We start from the raw sequence: 20,197 nt of genomic DNA on the forward strand, positions 1-20,197 counted from the left end.
AAATAGACTGAGAAGAAACAATCAGATAGGTAGAAGGAATATCAGGAGAGAGAGAGAGCCAAATCACAAACCAAGAAGAGAAAATGTTTGAGAAGATTGTTGTCCAAAGCTGCAGAGGGGGCAGAAAAGATGAGAATTGAGAACAGGCCCTAAGCTAGATTTCTCACTTAAGAGGCTTGCATGAAATAATGAAGAGTGAAATAAGCAGAACAAAGAGAACATTGTATATAAATTAGAGCAATATGGTTTTAAGAATGACTAAGTAAATGAGTTACCTTGAATATTATAAATTTTCAAATATACTATAAAAGACTTATTAATGTATATTATGATGTATATATTTTTGTAAATGCATATATATGCACACATGCATGTGTGTGTGTGTGTGTGTAATGCACACATAGACATCTATTTGTGTCTAATGGAAGTCATCTCTAGGGTGGGGAAAGGGAGAAGGAAGTAAAAAAGAAATTTAAATGATAATTTTGTTGCATATTTAAAAGGAATAGTGCATACTAGATTTACAGTTTCAAATGCAATCTTTTTTTATTGTACTATGATATGGAAATACATGTTTTATTCCATAAATTAAAAATAAAACAATAAAAACAAAGCAAAAACCCTGCAACTTGTCAAATAGAAGGCTGAGAGTTTGATGGGGAAATAAAATGCCACAGTACCTTTACAAAAAGAGACAGAATTATAAATTTGAGAGCACTTTCAAAGGAAGCCGGGTTGAGAATCTGCCTGCATGGTTAAGAAGAGAGTTAGAGAAAGTGCTTCTTTCAAGATTTTGTTTGACAAATGAAAGAGAGATATAGGACAATAACTAATGGTCAATATGTTAGAGTATTAATTTTGATATAAACCTGTCCTGGAAAATGTAGGATGGTGTAGAGGTAAAACTTTGAACTGAAGGATAGTTTTATCTTTCTCCTACTGCCTTTAGCTTAGAACAACATCACTGCCTTACATCCCCTATTCACCTTGTAGGCATTTGTAACCAAACCTTAGTTCCATTTAATAACTTAACACTGAAAAGCTTCTACAGAGAGTTAGTTACAAGTACCTACTGTGTGCAAAACACTGCATCTGGACACAGTCTAAATATGAGTCAACCACACTATATCTATATAAAACAGCACTGGAGTTTCTAAGAATTATAGAAAACCTTGCTCTGTTAGGAATGAAGGGATACAACTTCAGGTCTTAATTAGCTATCAACTTAAAAATAACAACATAAATCTAGACATTCTGAAGAGGAAGTGTGACTTGGTGGATAAGTAGTTTGTTGGACTGGTCACCAAAAAAGATCATTTTTAAAAATTTCCTCTTCTTATAACTTTACTCTTGTTCTGTATTCCAGTCTCAGAGGAAGAAGTGGCCCTTCTCCTTTCCAAAACAAGTCCCTCTACCTGTACCTTTGATCCTATCCTCTTGTTTTCCTCCTGAAAGTTTGCCTCTTTGCACTTCTCTCTTAATGGCATCCTCTATGACATTTATTCTCTCCACCAACTTTTACTCAGTATTCATCCTTCTTGACCTCTAGGGTTTTGACACAAATGAGTACTCCATTTTCATAGATATTCTGTCCTCCCTAGGTTTTATGACACTTCTTTTTCTGTCTAATCACTTTTTTTCTCAGTCTTCTTGCTATTAGACTTCCTACAAAAAAAACTTCAGGATCTCATCCACATTGCAATATACCTTAAGTTAATATTCAACAAAGTATGAAACCAAATTGATTTTTCCAGAGGGCTTTCTATTCCAAAGTCTGAAAAGCAGTGTCAGAGTGAACAGTCAAGCATTCCCCTATTTTTCTGGATCATTATTGATTGTGTTTTTTCCTGAACCCTATTTACTTCTTTCTCAAAAACTCCTTTGGATAGCTTCCATGAAACTTAAACTCTATGAAGATAAATCCCAAATGTAAATATGTAGGTCTCATCTATTTCCTAGTTATGATCCTATTTCACTGATTACCTGTCTGAAGAACACATTATTATCCCTCTCTGTCCAATGAATGAACCTTTTTCTTTTAGTTTTTTTATTGTTTTTCCAACCACATGCAATGGAAGTTTTTAACCTTTTACTTTTTGCAAGGTTTTTAGTTTTACATTTTTCTCCCTCTCTCTCTTCCCTCCCCTTCCTCTCTTGACAGAAAGCAATCTGATATAGGTTCTACATTTATAACCATGCTAAACAACAGACCTATTTTGATGATGTTGGGAGAGAAGAATCAAATCCAAATGGAAGAAAGAAAACAATGGAGGAAAAATGACACAATAGAAAAGATAACTTTTAAAAAATGAAGATAATAAGCTTTAGTCTTCATTTAAATTCCAGTTTAATTATTATTCATTCCCCAAGGTGTCCACCCCTAAAGAAATTATATTAATTTGACATATCCTGTTCATGAACAACTCTTCTAATTCTTAGTGATTACTGCTTCATTTTTTAATACTTATGCACTATTCATTTCATAATATTTTCTTGAATTTTTGCCAGGACTTCAAGTCAAATGTGCCAACCTGTAGTTTGAAGTCTTTACTCTTTGTTTTCTCTTGAAATCTCATATTTCTGCAGCTGGGATTTCAACATTACATATTGAAATGTTTTAGAAAAAGGGGAGTAGAGTAGCTAAATATGCATATTTGTAATTGTAATGTGCTTATCATATTCCCAAATACAGATTACATAGAGAACTACACTGTGAATTTTTTCCCTTGCAAAGAAAGGTCAGATGTAGATGTCTTTTACCAGATCACATTTGCATAATAGCCTGGATTTGTTGTTTTTTAAAAATGATGTTTCAGTTTCATAGTATAAGAAATATTCTTTCTTTTTTTATGATATTTTTAGATCTTGCAGTTACTTTTACCATTCTGAGTATATGCAAATAACTGGAAAGTACCTGAATTTTTACAGTCTGGTGGGAAAAAAAATTCAAAAATTGGTTTTTATAAAGTAAGCTTGACTACACAATAGTCTTTTTTTTCTAATTACACCTAAAGATGATAATATATAATATACTAACATAAAGTTTTGTACATAAATATATACCCAAACACACATATATTTGTATTCATATGTATCTGTATGTGTATATATATATATATATACATACATATATATATGTGTATGTATATATATATATATACACACACACATACACACACATATGGTCAAGGTGAGTACATTTACATTTGGGAACATGTGGCTACTAAGCAACTCATTCCAAAGCTAATAAAACAATATAACAAACATAATAGAATTCAAAACAAATTAACCTAAAGTCAATATCCTTAAAATCTAGATAGCATGTAGCAGCATCTGTTAACAAAACATTAAGAAAGTAGAATCAGTCATTTATCTGGACTAAACCATAACAGTCAATAACTTTTAGGGAAGAGGTGAAATGATGGATGGGAAAAAACAACCTCAACATTGCAAAGCAAGTAAGGGACTTGGTACCAAATGATAAATGATAGCTCTTAATTCACTGAAGTTCTTTAGAGTTATGATAAAGTTAGGGTCTTTCAAACTTTCTTCAAATAAGATTGTGGGATTTGAGAGCAGACTGGGAATTTGAAGTTTGTTTTATCTACCTTTTCCACTGTTTTACCACAGTTCTAGAGTGGAAAAAATGACTTATTCAAGGTCACATAGGTCAAATGAATCATAATACAAGACTTCATAAGGTGAAATATCCAGGTGAAAATCTAAAGATACAAGCAAATAATCAGAAATTAGAATATATATATATATGTGTGTGTGTGTGTGTGTGTGTGTGTGTGTGTGTGTGTGTATCCAAATAATCACCTAAGCATGTTTTAATTAAAAATATTTAGTTAATTAACTTTTTTGTCTATTATATAGGCAAGGTATTATTCTTGTCAGTATGGAAAATATGAAGAAATTCAAATCATGACTGACTTCTGCCTTCCCAAACTTACTGGAAGTTTAAACTGATACACATGAAAATTAATGCATGGCACTGTATGGTTATATGTACAATGGGAGTTCAGAGAAGAGGAAACTTAGTGCAGAGATGATTGGAATTGGCAAAGTAGGGGAAGTAAGGGAAGCAGGATTATAATGGCAGTGGGATTTGTAAGTGAGGAGGGAAGACTTTCTAAATGAAAGGAGTAGTGTGAGGTAAAGACATGCTGTGGTCTGCTAGCTAGCTTTTTGAGGATGTTTGCATTTGTTGTACATATTGTGAATTCTACTATTTGTCCGATTTATTTTTAGAGTTGTTACATGTCAACAAAGTTGGGTGTGTCAATCCTGAACAGGCAGTTTCATTATTTGTATCATCTTGGCTAGAACTTCTAGGCAAGGCAAAAATAAACCTATGTAGTCAATCTCACTTCATTAAAAATTAGATAATTTCTGTTGTCAAAGGATTGTAAAAGCATGGACACGAGAGTGACACATGTAAGTCGTGAAGAAACCTGCCTTACTGGAAAGAAGTGTATGTTTTGAGAAGATGATCAATCAGATGGACAGATTTGAAAGCCAGATTTCATGGTTAGCAGGTTATTGTTTTTTAACCCTGTATTAAGCCAATATTAGCCTCGCTGCGATTTTCATATATATCAGGAAAATTAAGGAAGAGAAGATGTGACCATGGATGAGTTACTTAACTTCATCTCTAAAGTATAATGATAATAGTAGTTACCTCCCAGGTTTGTTGTGAGAATCTACATGTGGCAAGTGTAATGGATGACAGGTAGACAGTCCTGGTGTTCCACTGGCATCCTCATGATTAAGCTTGTTGCCCTCTAAAATCCACAGATCTTTTTTTCAGAAAAATTGTTGACTAATGTTTCCTTCAATACATATGTACATAGATTTTGAACCCAAGTATAAGGATCAGTTGAATTTCATCTTATTAGATTTATCTCAGTACCATAGTCTTCCAAGACCTTTATGTATCCTGACACTATCATCCATTTTATTTTAACATTTTTTCTTTTATGTATTATCTGCAAATTTGATGAGGATACCATCTATAACTTTACTCGTTATAGTAAAAAATATTTAAAAGCACAAGGTTTCTGTCCTAGTGATCTGTAGTATATGTTTCAATGACAAATTTGATCATTTATCATTTAATGTTCCATTTATCACCTAATGTTCTATACCATGTTTCTTCTCATGAATATGCTTGCATGTATGTGTGTATGTATGTATATGTATTCCTCATTTGCAATACCTTTTGCTTTGTTATATTTTTAGTAATCTTCAACCAGAGTCATAATCTAGTCATGGTTTTTGTCCCACCATCCATATTTCAATGATACTTAAGAGGTCAAGAGTTCCTCTTACATTACAAATTCTAGCCCTTTAGCTTATTGTCTAAACTCTGAGCAAACAGATATTTGAAACTATTGGTTTTATTCATAGCTATTTTCTTATAGTTTCCTATGGACTTACTTCTCAAATCCCCCCTCTATTATTTTTTTCTTAAATGGGAACTATTCTCAAAGATGTCTATTTTAATAGTTAAATATAGTAGTTATACATAAATAATTTCTCCTTACCCATCCTCTTTAATATAAACTCGTTTAAATTAGATTTACAAGGATAGGATAGAGACTAAATAGGAATTGGACTTGTGCTTTCATTAGTCTGGAGGAATCACAAATGAGTTAGCACATTCTCTTTTACTTATAGTCTTAAACAATTGCCTAGAGTATCGACAAGTTAAGGAAACTGTTTAGTCACCAAGCCATTATCTATCAGTCTTTCTAGTTTTGAGGCTGGCTCTCTATTACTACTGTATCATAATGTATTTTCAGATTTGTAAGACCCTAGGTAGGTACCAATATTTTTGAGTGCTCTCTAACCATTGCCAGAAATCTACAGTTTCTATTTTTGTACTTACAGTTAACAAAGCTAAATCTTATTATTACAGATTCCTTTCTTAGCTGCCTACTTACTCCTCAAAGCAATTGAAGCTGGAAGCTCTTGTTTCATTCATTCATTCATTCATTCATCCATTCATTCATCTACTGATAAGCCCATACTCAGAGCCTTTCCATCTTGGTAGGACCCACTAGAACTTATACATGTTTCCCATGGTATTTGACTTAAGGATCACCTCAGGAATTTACCTATAGAAATTCCTCTCTAGTTGACTTTGAATGATAGACCTATTATTATGTAATAAAATTTGTGAACCTTTTCTGAAGTCAAATAATTTTTAAGTTTAAAGAGTTTCTGAGATCAAGTGTGAAAACTACAAGATTAGATCATTCTCCTTTTTGGAAGGCTACCTTTTTCCCATCTCTCCATGATCAAATACCCAGAAAAAGTCATGATATTTCTTTCTGGCACTACTCCAGTACTAAGTTACTATTCCTTACTCTGAAATTCTTTAAATGGATCCATTCATTTGTCACTTAGCATCCTTCTGAAACTTTCTAGTTATGTGAACATAGATAATTCAGTTTTCTTATTGGGAAAATAAGGAAAACCATTTCTACTTATTTAACTGAAAGCATTATCGTAAAGATAGACTGAGATGATTGCAAACCTTGACATGCTATATCAGTGACAGTTACTGTGATGATGTGACAATATGTCAGAGTAGATAGACAGTGATCCACAAAGACAGGAAAATCTAATTTCAGTCCTACCTCTCATATACTGCTTGTGTGACCATGGATGAGTTACTTAAATTCATTCAGCTAGATTCAATTTCCTTATCTTAAGGAATATATTATATATTAAGTATAATGACAATAGTAGTTACATCTCAGGTTTGTTGTGAGAATCAAATAAGATAATATTTGTAGAATATTATCTATTATCATATCCCTGATTATTACTATTATGATTTTGATTATGTACATGACTTACTTCCCTAACTAGAGTATAAACTCTCCTGGGCTGAAATTGCATCTGATTATCTTTGTGATAATAGCCAGTATTTAAATAACACCTTATGGTTTTCAAAACATAGTAAAGAGTACAGTCAGGAATTCAGGCAATATTTATTGTTATTGATTATGAGGATGATAGTAATGATGATGATAATACCATGATCAATTTTTATAACTATGTTTATTTCATAATTACCACCCTATTATTTTTAACTTGTACAATGAATAAATTGTATTGGTTACTTATGACTCAAATTACCTTTATTGGGGAAAAAAAGCATCAGTCTTGTAAGAAATATATATATTCATTCTTCAGCACAATTAAAATTATAGTCTCACATTATTGATTTTTTTCTCCTTTATTTTGTAGCTTTCTCTTGATCTCTATCACACAGAAGATGATATTTACAAGCTCTCATTGGTGCTGGAGCCCAGGAATTCTAAATCGGTAAGGATGTTTTTAAAAGGAGGAAATAGTTCAAAATGTTTACTTGGTGTTATGGGTCACTAACATGGTGCTTTGAGATCTGAAGAGCTAACAATTTGATTATTTCCAAAATAATATCTCAATTTTACTTTTTGAAAAACATTAACACTCCCAGCTTAAAGAATAAGTTATATATTTATTATTCTAAAGTGATTATATTTGTAATGCTTTTTATCAGAGAAGAGCCTAGACTTTTTTATTCCAAATACTTGGACATTGGATTCCAATTCTATTAGTTACTACCTGTGTATTAGTAACAGCAATTTGAACAGATCATTTATCTCTCTTCCATTTCTTCTCAACATTGAAGAAATTTTGATGCTACTGGTGGTACTGATATTGATTTTGACAATTCTTGTGAGTATAATAGATTCTTTGGGAGGTGTGGTTTAACTTTATGGTATCCCATCAAGCAAATAAATTAGGGAATGCAGTGGGCAACAAAAAGAAACCAACTCTATATCAGGAACCTACCAGAGATACATCTTAACTTGAAACATTCAAATTCTGGTTTGTTTTCTTTCTAGTACTTACTCCTTCACCCTTTGTAGTTTCTTTAGAAGCTTACATTTTAAATAATGATGATGATGATGATGATGATGATGATGATGATGATGAATACATCTTGGGTCCATAATTAAAAAGGTAGCTGAGTGTGTTAGCTTTAGAAAACTGAAAATTGTTTCAATAACCCCATTCTTCTTGAAATTAAGTTTGTGTGATAGTTCCCTACCCTGGTCAATATGGGATTCCAACCTTACCACTGAATTTCTTTCTTAAAAATTGTGATGGAGGGTTGGTTGTTGTCAACCAAAGTCATAAGGGCATTAGGGTTTTCCAAAATCCAAATCTTTTTAATGCCATTATTACAGTGGTTAGAGCTCCAGCCCCATAGTAAGGAAGACTTGAATTCAAATGTGACCTCAGATACTTGTTAGTTTTATGACCCTGGCCAAGTCATTTAACCCTGCTTGTCTTAATTTCTTTATCACTGAAATGTGTTAGAGAAAGAAATGACAAGCCACTTTATTATCTCTGCCCAGAAAATCCCAAATGGGTCACTGAGAGTCTGACACTATTGAAATGACTAAACAACAACAAATTACTCTGCAGTGTTGCATAGTTAAGTCATAGAACAGCAGTCTCTATAGAATTGCATCAATGGGGCAAAGGACAAAGAGCTGATAAGTAGGTTGTGACACAAATAAACTGGAAAAGTTGATTAAAGGATACCACCAGAAAAATGTATAATTAGGAAAAAAAAAGAGACGACTTGATCACATAACAAGAGCAAAGAATAAATAACGTCAGAAGAATTAGAGATAGGATCACATGAAAAAATGCTACATGTGAAAGTGGAAAGAAGTAAACCCTCAATTTAAAAGCAAAAAAGTTGTTCCTAGAAGAAAAGAAGTAATGTTATTTATTAGAGTGTAGATTATTTTCTTTAATCATCTCCCAGAATGCTTATCTCTGTAATAAGTTTCTTAAATGAAATATTGATAATAAAGTGTTATTATATAAGACATGAGTTTAAATCTGGCCTCAGATACTTACTAGTTATGTGACTCTGAGCAAGTCACTTAATAGTTTGCCTCCGTTTCCTCATATGTAAATTTGGGTATCAAGGAAATGACAAATTATTCCACTCTCTTTGCCAAGAATACCTAAAATGGGGTCACATGGAATTAGGCATGAATTGAAAAAACCAAATAACAACAGTAACATGTAGGAGGGAAGTCAGCTCTCACTTTCAGCAGAAAACTTCTTTGACATGAGAAAATTCTTATGAGATTATTGCTAAAACAGTATTTTAAGATGTGAGGAATTTGTAATAGTTTCCTATTCCAGTCAGCATGGGATTTCAACCTTATAACTGATTTTTTAAAAAAAATTATAATAGAGGATTGATTGTTGTTGACCAAAGTCAGAAGAGTATTGTTTTCCAAATTCCAAATCTTTGAAACAGAATAGTTTAAGGGAGAGTTCAATTTCCTTGAATGAGGACTATTGGAGGCTTGTAGAGAAAAGTGAGAGCCATAATTATCTCTACTAACCTTAAGAGTTCAATCTATTTAAGATAACCTGGTAGGCCCTTGTAGGTTTGCCAATAATTATCCTAAAGGCAATAAAGACAATCTCTGTAGGAGCCATAATTGACAGTGTATGGCAGCATTTTTTATTCCTAGCACCCCCTTTCTCTACCTACCCCTTCACAATAAGAAGGAAATAAGGTAGTTGTAGCTCATCATCTTATTTCTAGGTCTAATTTGTCATTACAGTAACAACATAATTGTTATACTGCCTTTTAGATGAATAGCACTGATTGAGCAACAGTCAAAATGACTCTAAGAACTCTCCCACATGTAGACATTCACATCTGATGGCACTTCATAGAAGATCACCCTTGAAGGGTGCGTGATTTAGATGATCTCCAAGGCTCCTTCAAACTCTGAAATTTTGTGGAAATAAGCTTGGTTCATTCATTTTAATCTCCTCTCCCCAATTTCACTACTTTTCCCTTCACCTTTTGATTTTCTCATGTTCTTCCTCCTGAAACATTGCATGTATAGCTACAGGCATGTGTCTGAGACTACAGAAGTGGCCTATAAAACCAAAACTGAACTGATAACTTATTGATGATATGGTCATTTCCAAGGAGATCCTTTATGTATATGGATACATTGCCTCAGCCACACAAGTACAACTTGTATTTTAATGTGTGAATGAAACATAAATATCTGTAACATGAATGCAAAATTTTCCATGCTCTTGATCCCTTCCCATTAGATGAAAAATGTTAAAATTCACATTTTAAAATTATATATGTAGATATATTTTAGTTTAAAATTTTATTATCTTTTGTATTTATATGACCTTCATTTCTTCTGAATATATTCCCTCCAACTCATTGAATTAGTCCATATAGCAAAAATATGAAAAGGCTGAGCAAAACTAACCAACACATCAACTGAGTTTGATAATATATGCAACATTCCACTCCAGAGAAGGGTAGGAAGTACATTTTCTCATCTATTTTTAGAAATAAATAGATCAATGCTTGCGAAGCACTTCGTTTTTTTTAAAGATTTTTGCAAGGTTAAATGACTTGCCCAAGGCCACACAGCTAGGTAATTATTAAATGTATGAGGTCAGATTTGAACTCAGATACTCTTGATTCCAGGGCTAATGTGCTATCTACTGCGTCATCTAGCTGTCCCTTGCAAAGCACTTCTAACCTATTTTCTCATTTTGCAAGGCAATTCTATTAACTTCATTTTACAGAGAGGGACTTTGAAGCTCAGAATAGTTAATTGACTTGTTGATTATATAGCAACTCTAGGACTGAATTTGAATCCAGGTCATCTTGAGGACAATGCTAGAACTCTAAATACTGTATCATAATCTTTTGGGGTTTAATTTTGAAATGTATTTCATCACTCTTTGCCTCAGCCCTGGTATCTTCACTCTAAGTGGTGAAAAGGGAAGAGGGAAGAATGCATGAAGGAAGAAGGATTATGTATATGCCCTAATAATAATTTATATGCTAAATACTATAATACTATACTAAATCCTAAATACTATACAAATGAGATAGGTGTTATGATTATCTTCAGATGTGAAAACTGAGGCAGACAAATAGTAAGTGACTTCCCCAGGGTCACCTAGCTAATAAATTTCTGAGGTCACATTTGAACTCAGGTTTTCCTGACTCCAATCCCAGTGCTCTGCCCACTATCCACTTAGTTGAATGGCATAAAGGTGGAAAAGACTACAATGGCTTCTCACCCTGCTTTTTGTTTAAGGTTTTTGCAAGGCAAATGAAGTTAAGTGGCTTGCCCAAGGCCACACACCTAGGTAATTATTAAGTGTCTGAGACCGGATTTGAACCCAGGTACTCCTGACTCCAGGGCCGGTGCTTTATCCACTGTGCCACCTAGCCACCTAGCTACCCCCTCACCCTGCTTTTTAAATGCCTCAACTAACTCTCCATGTTAAGGACAAAGCACTCATTCCTAATCTTTTCTGCGTTGAACCATTCTGCCTGTCATTCTACACCTATACTATCACAGCTACCTCTTGCTTGCTTCTGTTCACAAGCATCACCTTTCCCCTTCTTCCAGGAAAATGGCATGAGTTCTATTATTGTTTCTGTTTTACTTTATCTCTTCAGGATTGAATTTTAGTATTAAATTAAGAGAGCACTAATAAAACTACAGGGATGAAGGATCTTAGAAAAGGTAATCTTAGTCCTATACCCCTCATTTTACAATTGAGGAAAGAGAGGCCCAGAAAAGTGGTGACCTGCCACTTTTCTACTTCAGTTCATACTTGGTCAAGAATGTATTGTATCTTTCCCTTCATGATAGGTCAAAAATTAATTTGTTAATGTCTTTAGTCATAATGACTATCATTAATAGAAAGTATATAGAGAAATGAAGAGTGCACCTATAATTTTGTTTTTGAGATTATGCATGTGAATATTTTATAGCCATTATAGTTAGATTAATAATTTCAATTAATAATTATATTAATTGTCCAGAGGGAAAATGGTATTAAGATGATGGGCTCTTGCAACAGAAGGAGGTTGGTTTCACTGAAGTGAAGTGCTACAAAACATGAATATCTAATTCAATTCATAATCCATCAGTACAGGACTAAATATGCAAATAGCTGAACCTATACAAGATTTATGGACTGATGGAGAAACTATGACCTTCAGACCAAATTTAGTCCACTACCTGTTTTTGTACAACCAATTTCTGAGCTAATCTGAATGATCTACCCAACTGACAGCATGCTATTAGATAATCAATTTGTATTTTTATGCTTTATATTTGACTTTCTCTGGATGTATTGTTGTTACTCTCTAGAGTGGCTACAAATATTGTTAAAACTGAAGACTTCTTCAAATATAGTGTCATTCTAATCTACAAGATTAAAATAACCACATCCCATATGTGTAAACCAAGACATTCATCCAAATGAGAGGTCCTAGTTTTGCTTCTAGGTGATCATAGACCCTTGTATATATTCAGATGTCAAGTTTTTTTAAGGTGTCCTCTTTATAGAGATGATTATTCCATGATTCTCTTGAGTTTCATTTCTATTCTGCTTCAGATTTTATGGCACACATAATTTCATTTAATCTGTAAAATATCTAAGGCCAAAAGTGATGTGTCTGGGGCAGCCAAGTGGCACAGTGGATACAGCACTGGCCCTGGAGTTAGGAAGACTTGAGTTCAAATCCAGCCTCAGACATTTAATAATTACTTAGCTATGTGACCTTGGGCAAGTCACTTAACCTTTTTGTCTTATAAAAACCAAAAAAGAAAGTGATGCTTCTAAAATGTTTTATATCTTAGCAATAAAATGACATTTTGGTACCATAATTCACACTGAAAAATGTATTTTTTACAGCCTACCTCTCCTACAACTCCTAACAAGCCAGTAGTGCCATTGGAATGGGCATCGGGAGTGATGCCAAAGCCTGACCTGACCATTATTAACAAGCATATAAGGAAGTTAGTTGAGGTAAGTTGTCAAGTACAAAAACCATAGTGCATTCATATTCTTTTGACTCTTCCAAACTTTGTCAGTTTTTAGACATAGGTGTAATTCATGGTTAGAGACTTCCTCAGAATAGGCTACAATTTTCTAGATGCCAACCATGCATGACTTCAAAGGCGGGGGGGGCTTTCAGATTTTGAGTACTACCTTTCTCTTTCATAGTCTGTTTCATTTCAACGTCACCCATTCATTCTCCTTTGCCTACAGCTTCTCTCTACTTCTGGTTTTGAATACCATCTGTATATTCAAGTCATTGTCATGGCCACTAGATGATGACATTTTGGGCTCTAGAATTCTAGGGTTGTTTGGTGAATAAGTACAAGTGTTAAAAGATCTTCACTAAAGAACATATTTTATAGAAATTTCAGTGATCAATTTCGGAATATGATTAAGAAGTCTCTTAATTCTCACATAGGTCAAATATAAATTATTTGAGGTCAGGTAAATGCTAAATTTTCCTTTTTTAAAAAAATAAATCTTTGTCTTGCATTCCTGTACTTAGCACAATGCCTTATACACAGAGCATGTTTTTTTAAAAATGTTTATTGAATTGAATAATTTATGCTATTTTTATTACATACAAATGCTATTTGCCAGGAGAAAGAACTTTTAATGCAAGATGAAGTTCTGTGCATGTTTACAGTGATCTGCTGATGTCACATTGTTTTCCAGCAATGGCAGTAACAGGAAAAATAGAGACATTTTTGGAGTTGAAAAACCACATAATAAAACACTTGGTTTAATTACTTGTTACATATTCAGGAATGATAGGTTAAGTCCTTAAGATAAAGGATGCTTTCATTATATATGTTTTAAAATGATAGAGAAGGCATTGAATATTGTTCAATCCAAAAAAATTTAGTCTTGAGAGAAAAATCTTAATGAATGTGAGGGTAGTACCAAAATTTTTTTATGAGGTATGCCATTGAAAGGGAGATCAAATGGGTTTATGGACACAAAATATTTGAATGTCAAATACAAATCTGTCACCAAAGGTACAATTGTCAGGCCAATTGTAGATTCTTGAAAGTGCAAGCTGGATTGAAGTTTTGGTGACTTATGATATTCCTTGTCTCCAAGGGCAAAACAGACAAATATAGATGAATACAGTCAGTAGAACAAATGGTTAATATAGTTAGTTTCCAAGAAGTACATTTTGAAATTCCCCCAGTTTGGGAGGTGAGCTTGCTTCTCGTCTGGGTTTCCTGTCCACTGGGTTGGCATTGATAAACACACATGTTTTTACTTTGCAGTCTGTTTTTAGAAACTATGATCATGATCATGATGGGTATATCTCCCAAGAGGACTTCGAAAGTATCGCTGCCAACTTTCCCTTCTTGGATTCCTTCTGTGTGTTGGACAAAGACCAGTGAGTTGCTTTTTTTAAAAAAAATTTAACTCTATCCTCCTCCCCACTACTTAAACATATTTAAGACTAGAATAGATTATTTCTTGCCTAGTTCATTTATTCATAGTTTTATAAATAACACCATTATGACAACACTCAAGCTTGTATATCTGTTTTGCCACTGGTACTTATGAATCAAGTCTCATCTAAATTATGTTGTTTCTTTTGTGTGAATACTATATTCAGATTTTATTCAAGACATGAAATGATCAATTTTTATATTATCTGGGCTCTACTTTCCTTTTGTTTCCTCCCAATAATTCAGCTATTTCAGTGGTCCCATAACTTTTAACAGAAGACCATGGAAATTCAGATAGGCCCAAAAAGAAGCAATGGTAATTACTATCACCAAATATGTAATATTCTGAGTTAATCTGTAGAACATGGTTATTAAGGTTGTTTCTGCCCTTTATAATCATTAATGGTCAAGACATGGTAGTTATGCTCATGAATAAAAAGGAATTATCTTCATTTTCAAATATTCTTTAGAAATAAAATAACTCTAAAGATTCTATGGGTTAGAGAACCATTTCAATTGGAGAAATATCCAGTATAAAATTCAATGCAATTCCTTCAACAGTTATCTTAATGTTAAAAATTTTCAAGAACATAATTTGGAATTTGTTGAGCAACTAGGTGATGTGGCAGATAAAGTGCTGGTTTTAGTGTCAGGAAGAACTGAGTTCAAATCTGGTCTCAGATACTAATAAGCTGTGTGATGTTGAGAAAGTTACTTAATCCTGTTTGCCTCAGTTTTCTCATCAGTAAAATGAACTGGAGGGAGAAGGAAATGGCAAGCTACTCCTGTAACTCTTCCAACAAAACCCCAAATAAGTTCACAGAGGGTCAAACAAAACTAATCAACTAAACACCAACATACCAATTTGGAGTTTATTTGATATATCAAGGAAAGTCTTGACATCTTATCTCAAGTATATATTAACTAAACCTCTAATTCATTATTTGGCATTTGAAGTATAGAACAACTTATCTGATAGATGGAAGTAAAGAAAAAAGTACTTCATAGGGTATGGCTGCTTGGTTCATTAAGAACTTTATAGAATATAAAAAGTTTGGTTCATTATTTACTTTTAAGTGGAGTTCATGTCACATTCTATACTTCTTCATTCCCTAGATGGACTGGAGAATATCCCATTAGACATGAAAAAATTCCCAACACCTTGTTTTCCCCCATTATCCAGTGAGAGTTAGGGTTTCACCTTTGTGAAAGTGATAGCTACCTCCACAGGGATTCAATCTAAGCCCCAAAGATAGGATACAATTTCCAGTCACCTTATCCACCTTGAAAGCACAATTGAAGGTTTCTAGTGGAATAGCACCTGTTGAAATCCCACAGAAAGTCAAGTCCATGAATACTTGTTCACTTGGCTTGACACAGAAAAGTCAGAATTTCTCTGGGGAAATGGAGCCATACTGCTTCTGTGGACTTCCAGATGCAAAACTCTAATAGTTATCATTATTCATATGCTTATTCAAAGCTACTAGAGATCAAAGTTCTTGTTATATATTAGCATGAATAATGGTTTCAGAAATCATTTTGTTCTCATGAAGATTGTTTAAATGTTAATCTAGTTTTTAATTTTGGAAAGTTAATGAATTGTTAGGATATTTAAATTTAAAATATATTAATCTTAAATACTAAAATTTGTGAAAAGACTTGATTTTATATATATCTTTAAAATCAGAAATCAACTAACTGAATTCTGAACTTGTGTATTATTGCTTAATAGCAATAATATACATATATAGATACATACATAATCAAAATACAAACATAAATCAAATTATAGTAATAAAAGCTATAAAATATTTTAGTATAAATAAAAGTTAACAGAACATTTTTACACAATCATGCTAATTCTATTAAATTTAAGAAATATTTATTGTCTCCTTTGCACAAAACACTATACTAGATTCTGACAGCTAGATAGTACATTGCATTAAAGCACTGACCCTGGAATGGAAAGGACCTGAGTTCAAATAGGATACTTATAAGCTGTGTGACCTTGGCCAAGTCACTTAACCCTGATTGCCTCACATTCAGGGCCATCTCCAGTCATCGTGGTTCATATTCAATCCATGGATCCAGATGGCTCCAAAGAAGAAAGTGAAGCTTTGATTTATCACACCATCCCCTCATTCAAATCCAGTTCATGTGCTTTTCATGGCATCCACCTCCCTGTTATCATGGCCATCTTTGAGAACGAAGTAGAAACATCAATCATACTAGATTCTAAGGATACTCTCCAGAGCTCAAAAATAGATTAGAGAGTTATTTTTATACAAGAGAAAAGTAAAACCATGAGAAAAGATGAATCTCCAATGAGAAGTGACACAAAACAAGAAGAAAAGGGGCCTGGAACTGCATTATTCACACTTAAAGGATAGATTGAGGAAATAAAATAGGAACTGTACACAATATAGTCCTAGAGAAAGGGACATAGCTAGGAAAATTTAGTATCACAGAAGCCATTTGAGGGAGAAAGATTTGAGAATTTGTGGGTTGGTCAATGGGATTGAATGCTGAGAGGTGAAAAAAAGAGGTCATTTGAGATCTCTAAAGACTGTTTTGGCTAAGTTGTGTAGTCATAAGTCAGATTGAAAGAGATTTACTGATGTTCAGTTGATAATAAAGGAAAAAGGTAATAAGAACATTAACCTTTGAAAGATTTGATAGTAAAAGAAGAAGAAATACATTGGCAACTACCCAGGGTGTTGTGAGGTTCAAACAGGAAAACAGATGTAATAATAGATGTAATTCTAGTTAGCAGCAGCTTCTAGTCAACAGATCTAGTTTGATGATGATTTAATTTTATTCTATGAGTCTTCTATTTTACTCTTGCTTAGCTATATATACATGTTATTAAATTAAATGTATGTATATATACACATGTATATATCACCCCCTGAGGGTGATGTGCTAAGTCACTAGCTTCACTTTCTCATCCAGAGTCATCTGGGTCCAATGGTCAGGGATGAACCTGGATGTGAGGCAATCAGGGTTAAGTGACTTGCCCATGGTCACACAGCTATTGAGTATGAAGTGTGTGAGGCTGGATTTTTGAACTCCCATCCTCCTGACTCCAAGGTCAGTGCTCTAACCACTGTGCTAAAGCAATAGTAAGTTAATAATGAATAAAGATTTCAAGGAGTAGGGGGCAGCTAGGTAGCGCAGTAGATAAAGAGTACTGACTCTGGAGTCAGGAAGGCCTGAGTTCAAATATGACCTCAGACACAATAATAAACCAGTCATGTGACCCTGGGCAAATCACATAATCCCATTACCTTGTTAAAAAAAAGATTTCAAGGAGTATTAAGGTACTAAGTGAAGTAAGATTGGATAAATGTGAAGTGGACTCAATAGCTTGCTCTACTTTCTTCATGATTTCCATTACCCTGATCCCCTCTGGTCAAACAGAGGTAGAGTTTGTGGGAATCCAAGAAGCCTACAAAGGTGGTATTCAGATTTTTGAATTTCGCATTTGCTGGGCATACATGCAAACACACATAGTACCTTGGCATGAACACCTTCTCATATCATTGCTCTCTCTGTCTTTCTCTCTTGCTCTGTCTCCTTCTCTGTCTCTGTCTCTGTCTCTCTGTCTCTGTCTCTTTCTAAAAAGGGAACCTGCTCTCAATTGTTCTTAGTCACCAGGATCAGGGAGGGAAATAAAAAGAAATATGGCACTAGAGTGGAACTAAAGTTGAAAACTTAAACTGTAAATATTATATTAACAGGATATCTACTTTGTTTAATTCTCTTAACAGGGATGGTCTAATTAGTAAAGATGAAATGATGGCTTATTTCCTGAGAGCTAAATCCCAACTCCAGTGTAAAATGGGACCAGGATTTGTACATAATTTTCAAGAGGTGACCTATCTGAAGCCAACTTTCTGTGAACATTGTGCAGGATTTGTAAGTTTTAAAGAATTTTTTTCATTGTTTTCCCATTTATATGTATATTTTGGTCTCCCTTCACTCCATTTCTGTCTCTGTCTCTTTTTTTGTAGTAATTACTTTGGAGTCTGGAGAATTTAGGGAAAATAGGAAAATGTTTTTTGTAAATATTTTGAAATATGCATTTAAAATTTTAAAAATGTCATTAAACTTGGCAAGGATATAATTCACAAATAACTCATTGACTAAAGCAAGATCATATGGTTGAGATGTGGTATTCTGAAACATATAACTCACAAAGGCAAGTCAAGCACATGAGGCTTACATATAAAAGCATAATGACTGACCTATAAATCTTGATTTTAGAGATGTGTACCAGATGATCAAATACACAAACATTGCTATTATTTGTAAATATAATAAAAATAAGCAGGGATTTCTGTTATATGTTTTGTATATTCCTATATTGCTAGTCTTTTATAATTCAACCTGATTCAATGCCAAGATAACTAGTTGAAAATTACTTCCAAATTTAAAAAGAAAAAAATTATTTCAGATCAATAATAAAATGTAATGAAAATAGTATGTACTTTTGCTGTCCTTGTAGTTTGAAAACTATTTGTGAACTAATAGATCAATGAGAAAATGAAGTCAAGATTTTGATTTCTCCATATTTTGAGCAGGTGATCGTGGGGTTTAGATCCTATGGTGTCATTGGTCTAGAGAATTTCCATTGCAGATATTCCCTCCCCTGTTGATGAACAATTAATTCATTTATAATAGAATTGCCTTGTAGATTTGCCTTAGCCACTGAAAGGCTGAAATGACTTATTCACAGTTACACAATCAATAGGTATGTGAAGTAGGACTAGAAGTCTGACTATCTATCCAATATAAACACATCTCTTAGCTACCTTATTGTCTTCAAAATACGTAAAAATAAGGGGTGGCTAGGTGGCGCAGTGGATAAAGCACCAGCCCTGGAGCCAGGAGTACCTGGGTTCAAATCCAGTCTCAAACACTTAATAATTACCTAGCTGTGTGGTCTTGGTCAAGCTACTTAACCCCATTTGCCTTGCAAAAAACCTAAAATATATATATGCTTTGATAATTCAAAAACAAGGGAGTTCCACCTGCTCATTATTGGCTAACTGACAGATACAGGAGAATATACAAAGAGAAAAGTGAGAAAGAAGTGTTTAGTGACATTGGATGATCTTTTGTATAAATGAATAAATCATTCACAGAATAAAATAAGCAACTGAGGCTCTTAAAAGCAAAGTCAATGTCACATGAATAGATAGATATGGGTTTGAGTCCCCATTATGTTACTGCCTAGGGGAATTCTGATCACTTGGTAAGCACTTAATAAATGTTAATTGATTGAAGTCACCTGTCTGGGTTTTGGCTTTCTCTTCTGAGTAATAAGGGAGTTGAACTCAGTGATCTCTATGGCTTCATCCAGTTTTAAATTCAGCCTGGGTCTAAAACACAAATCTTGTGACTGACAGTCAGTCTCATGCATTTACATTTTATTGCCACAATAACTTTAGCACACTGGACTTTGACCATATTTGCAAAAAAAAATAAGGATACCTTTCTGATGGTAAAATCATTTTTATTTTTAATAATGGGTATCATCATGCCCATTTAATGTAAAAAGAAATCGATACCTAAGCTAGTTATTTGCTCTTATATGCACAGCAAATAAGTGTCAAAGATGGAAGTACTAAGACCCTCATGTCTTTCTGAATCTTTTCTTGCCCAGTGCTGCTTCCATTGTATAACATTCCTTCCCCTACATGTTAACTGGGAAAAAAAAGGTGTCATCATATATTTAACAAAGCCAATTGAACAAGCTCTTACTAAATTCCTAATATTGCAGATGGGGCAGCTAGATGGCACAGTGCATAGAGTGC

General features: G+C 33.6%; 1 protein-coding gene across 2 annotated transcripts in view; it reads left to right on the forward strand.

Annotated features, from left to right (window-relative positions):
- RASGRP3 (RAS guanyl releasing protein 3) overlaps window positions 1-20,197 on the forward strand; it is a 136,496-nt gene that overhangs the window by 89,722 nt on the left and 26,577 nt on the right. For both annotated transcript variants that reach the window (XM_074209686.1, XM_074209685.1), the window contains 4 exons: window positions 7,264-7,341; window positions 12,802-12,915; window positions 14,205-14,320; window positions 18,149-18,296. In XM_074209686.1, coding sequence (XP_074065787.1) covers window positions 7,264-7,341; window positions 12,802-12,915; window positions 14,205-14,320; window positions 18,149-18,296 — 456 coding nt within the window. The remainder of the gene's footprint in view (window positions 1-7,263; window positions 7,342-12,801; window positions 12,916-14,204; window positions 14,321-18,148; window positions 18,297-20,197) is intronic.

This window comes from Macrotis lagotis, chromosome 1 (genome assembly GCF_037893015.1).
Source record: "Macrotis lagotis isolate mMagLag1 chromosome 1, bilby.v1.9.chrom.fasta, whole genome shotgun sequence".
NCBI lineage: Eukaryota > Metazoa > Chordata > Mammalia > Peramelemorphia > Peramelidae > Macrotis > Macrotis lagotis.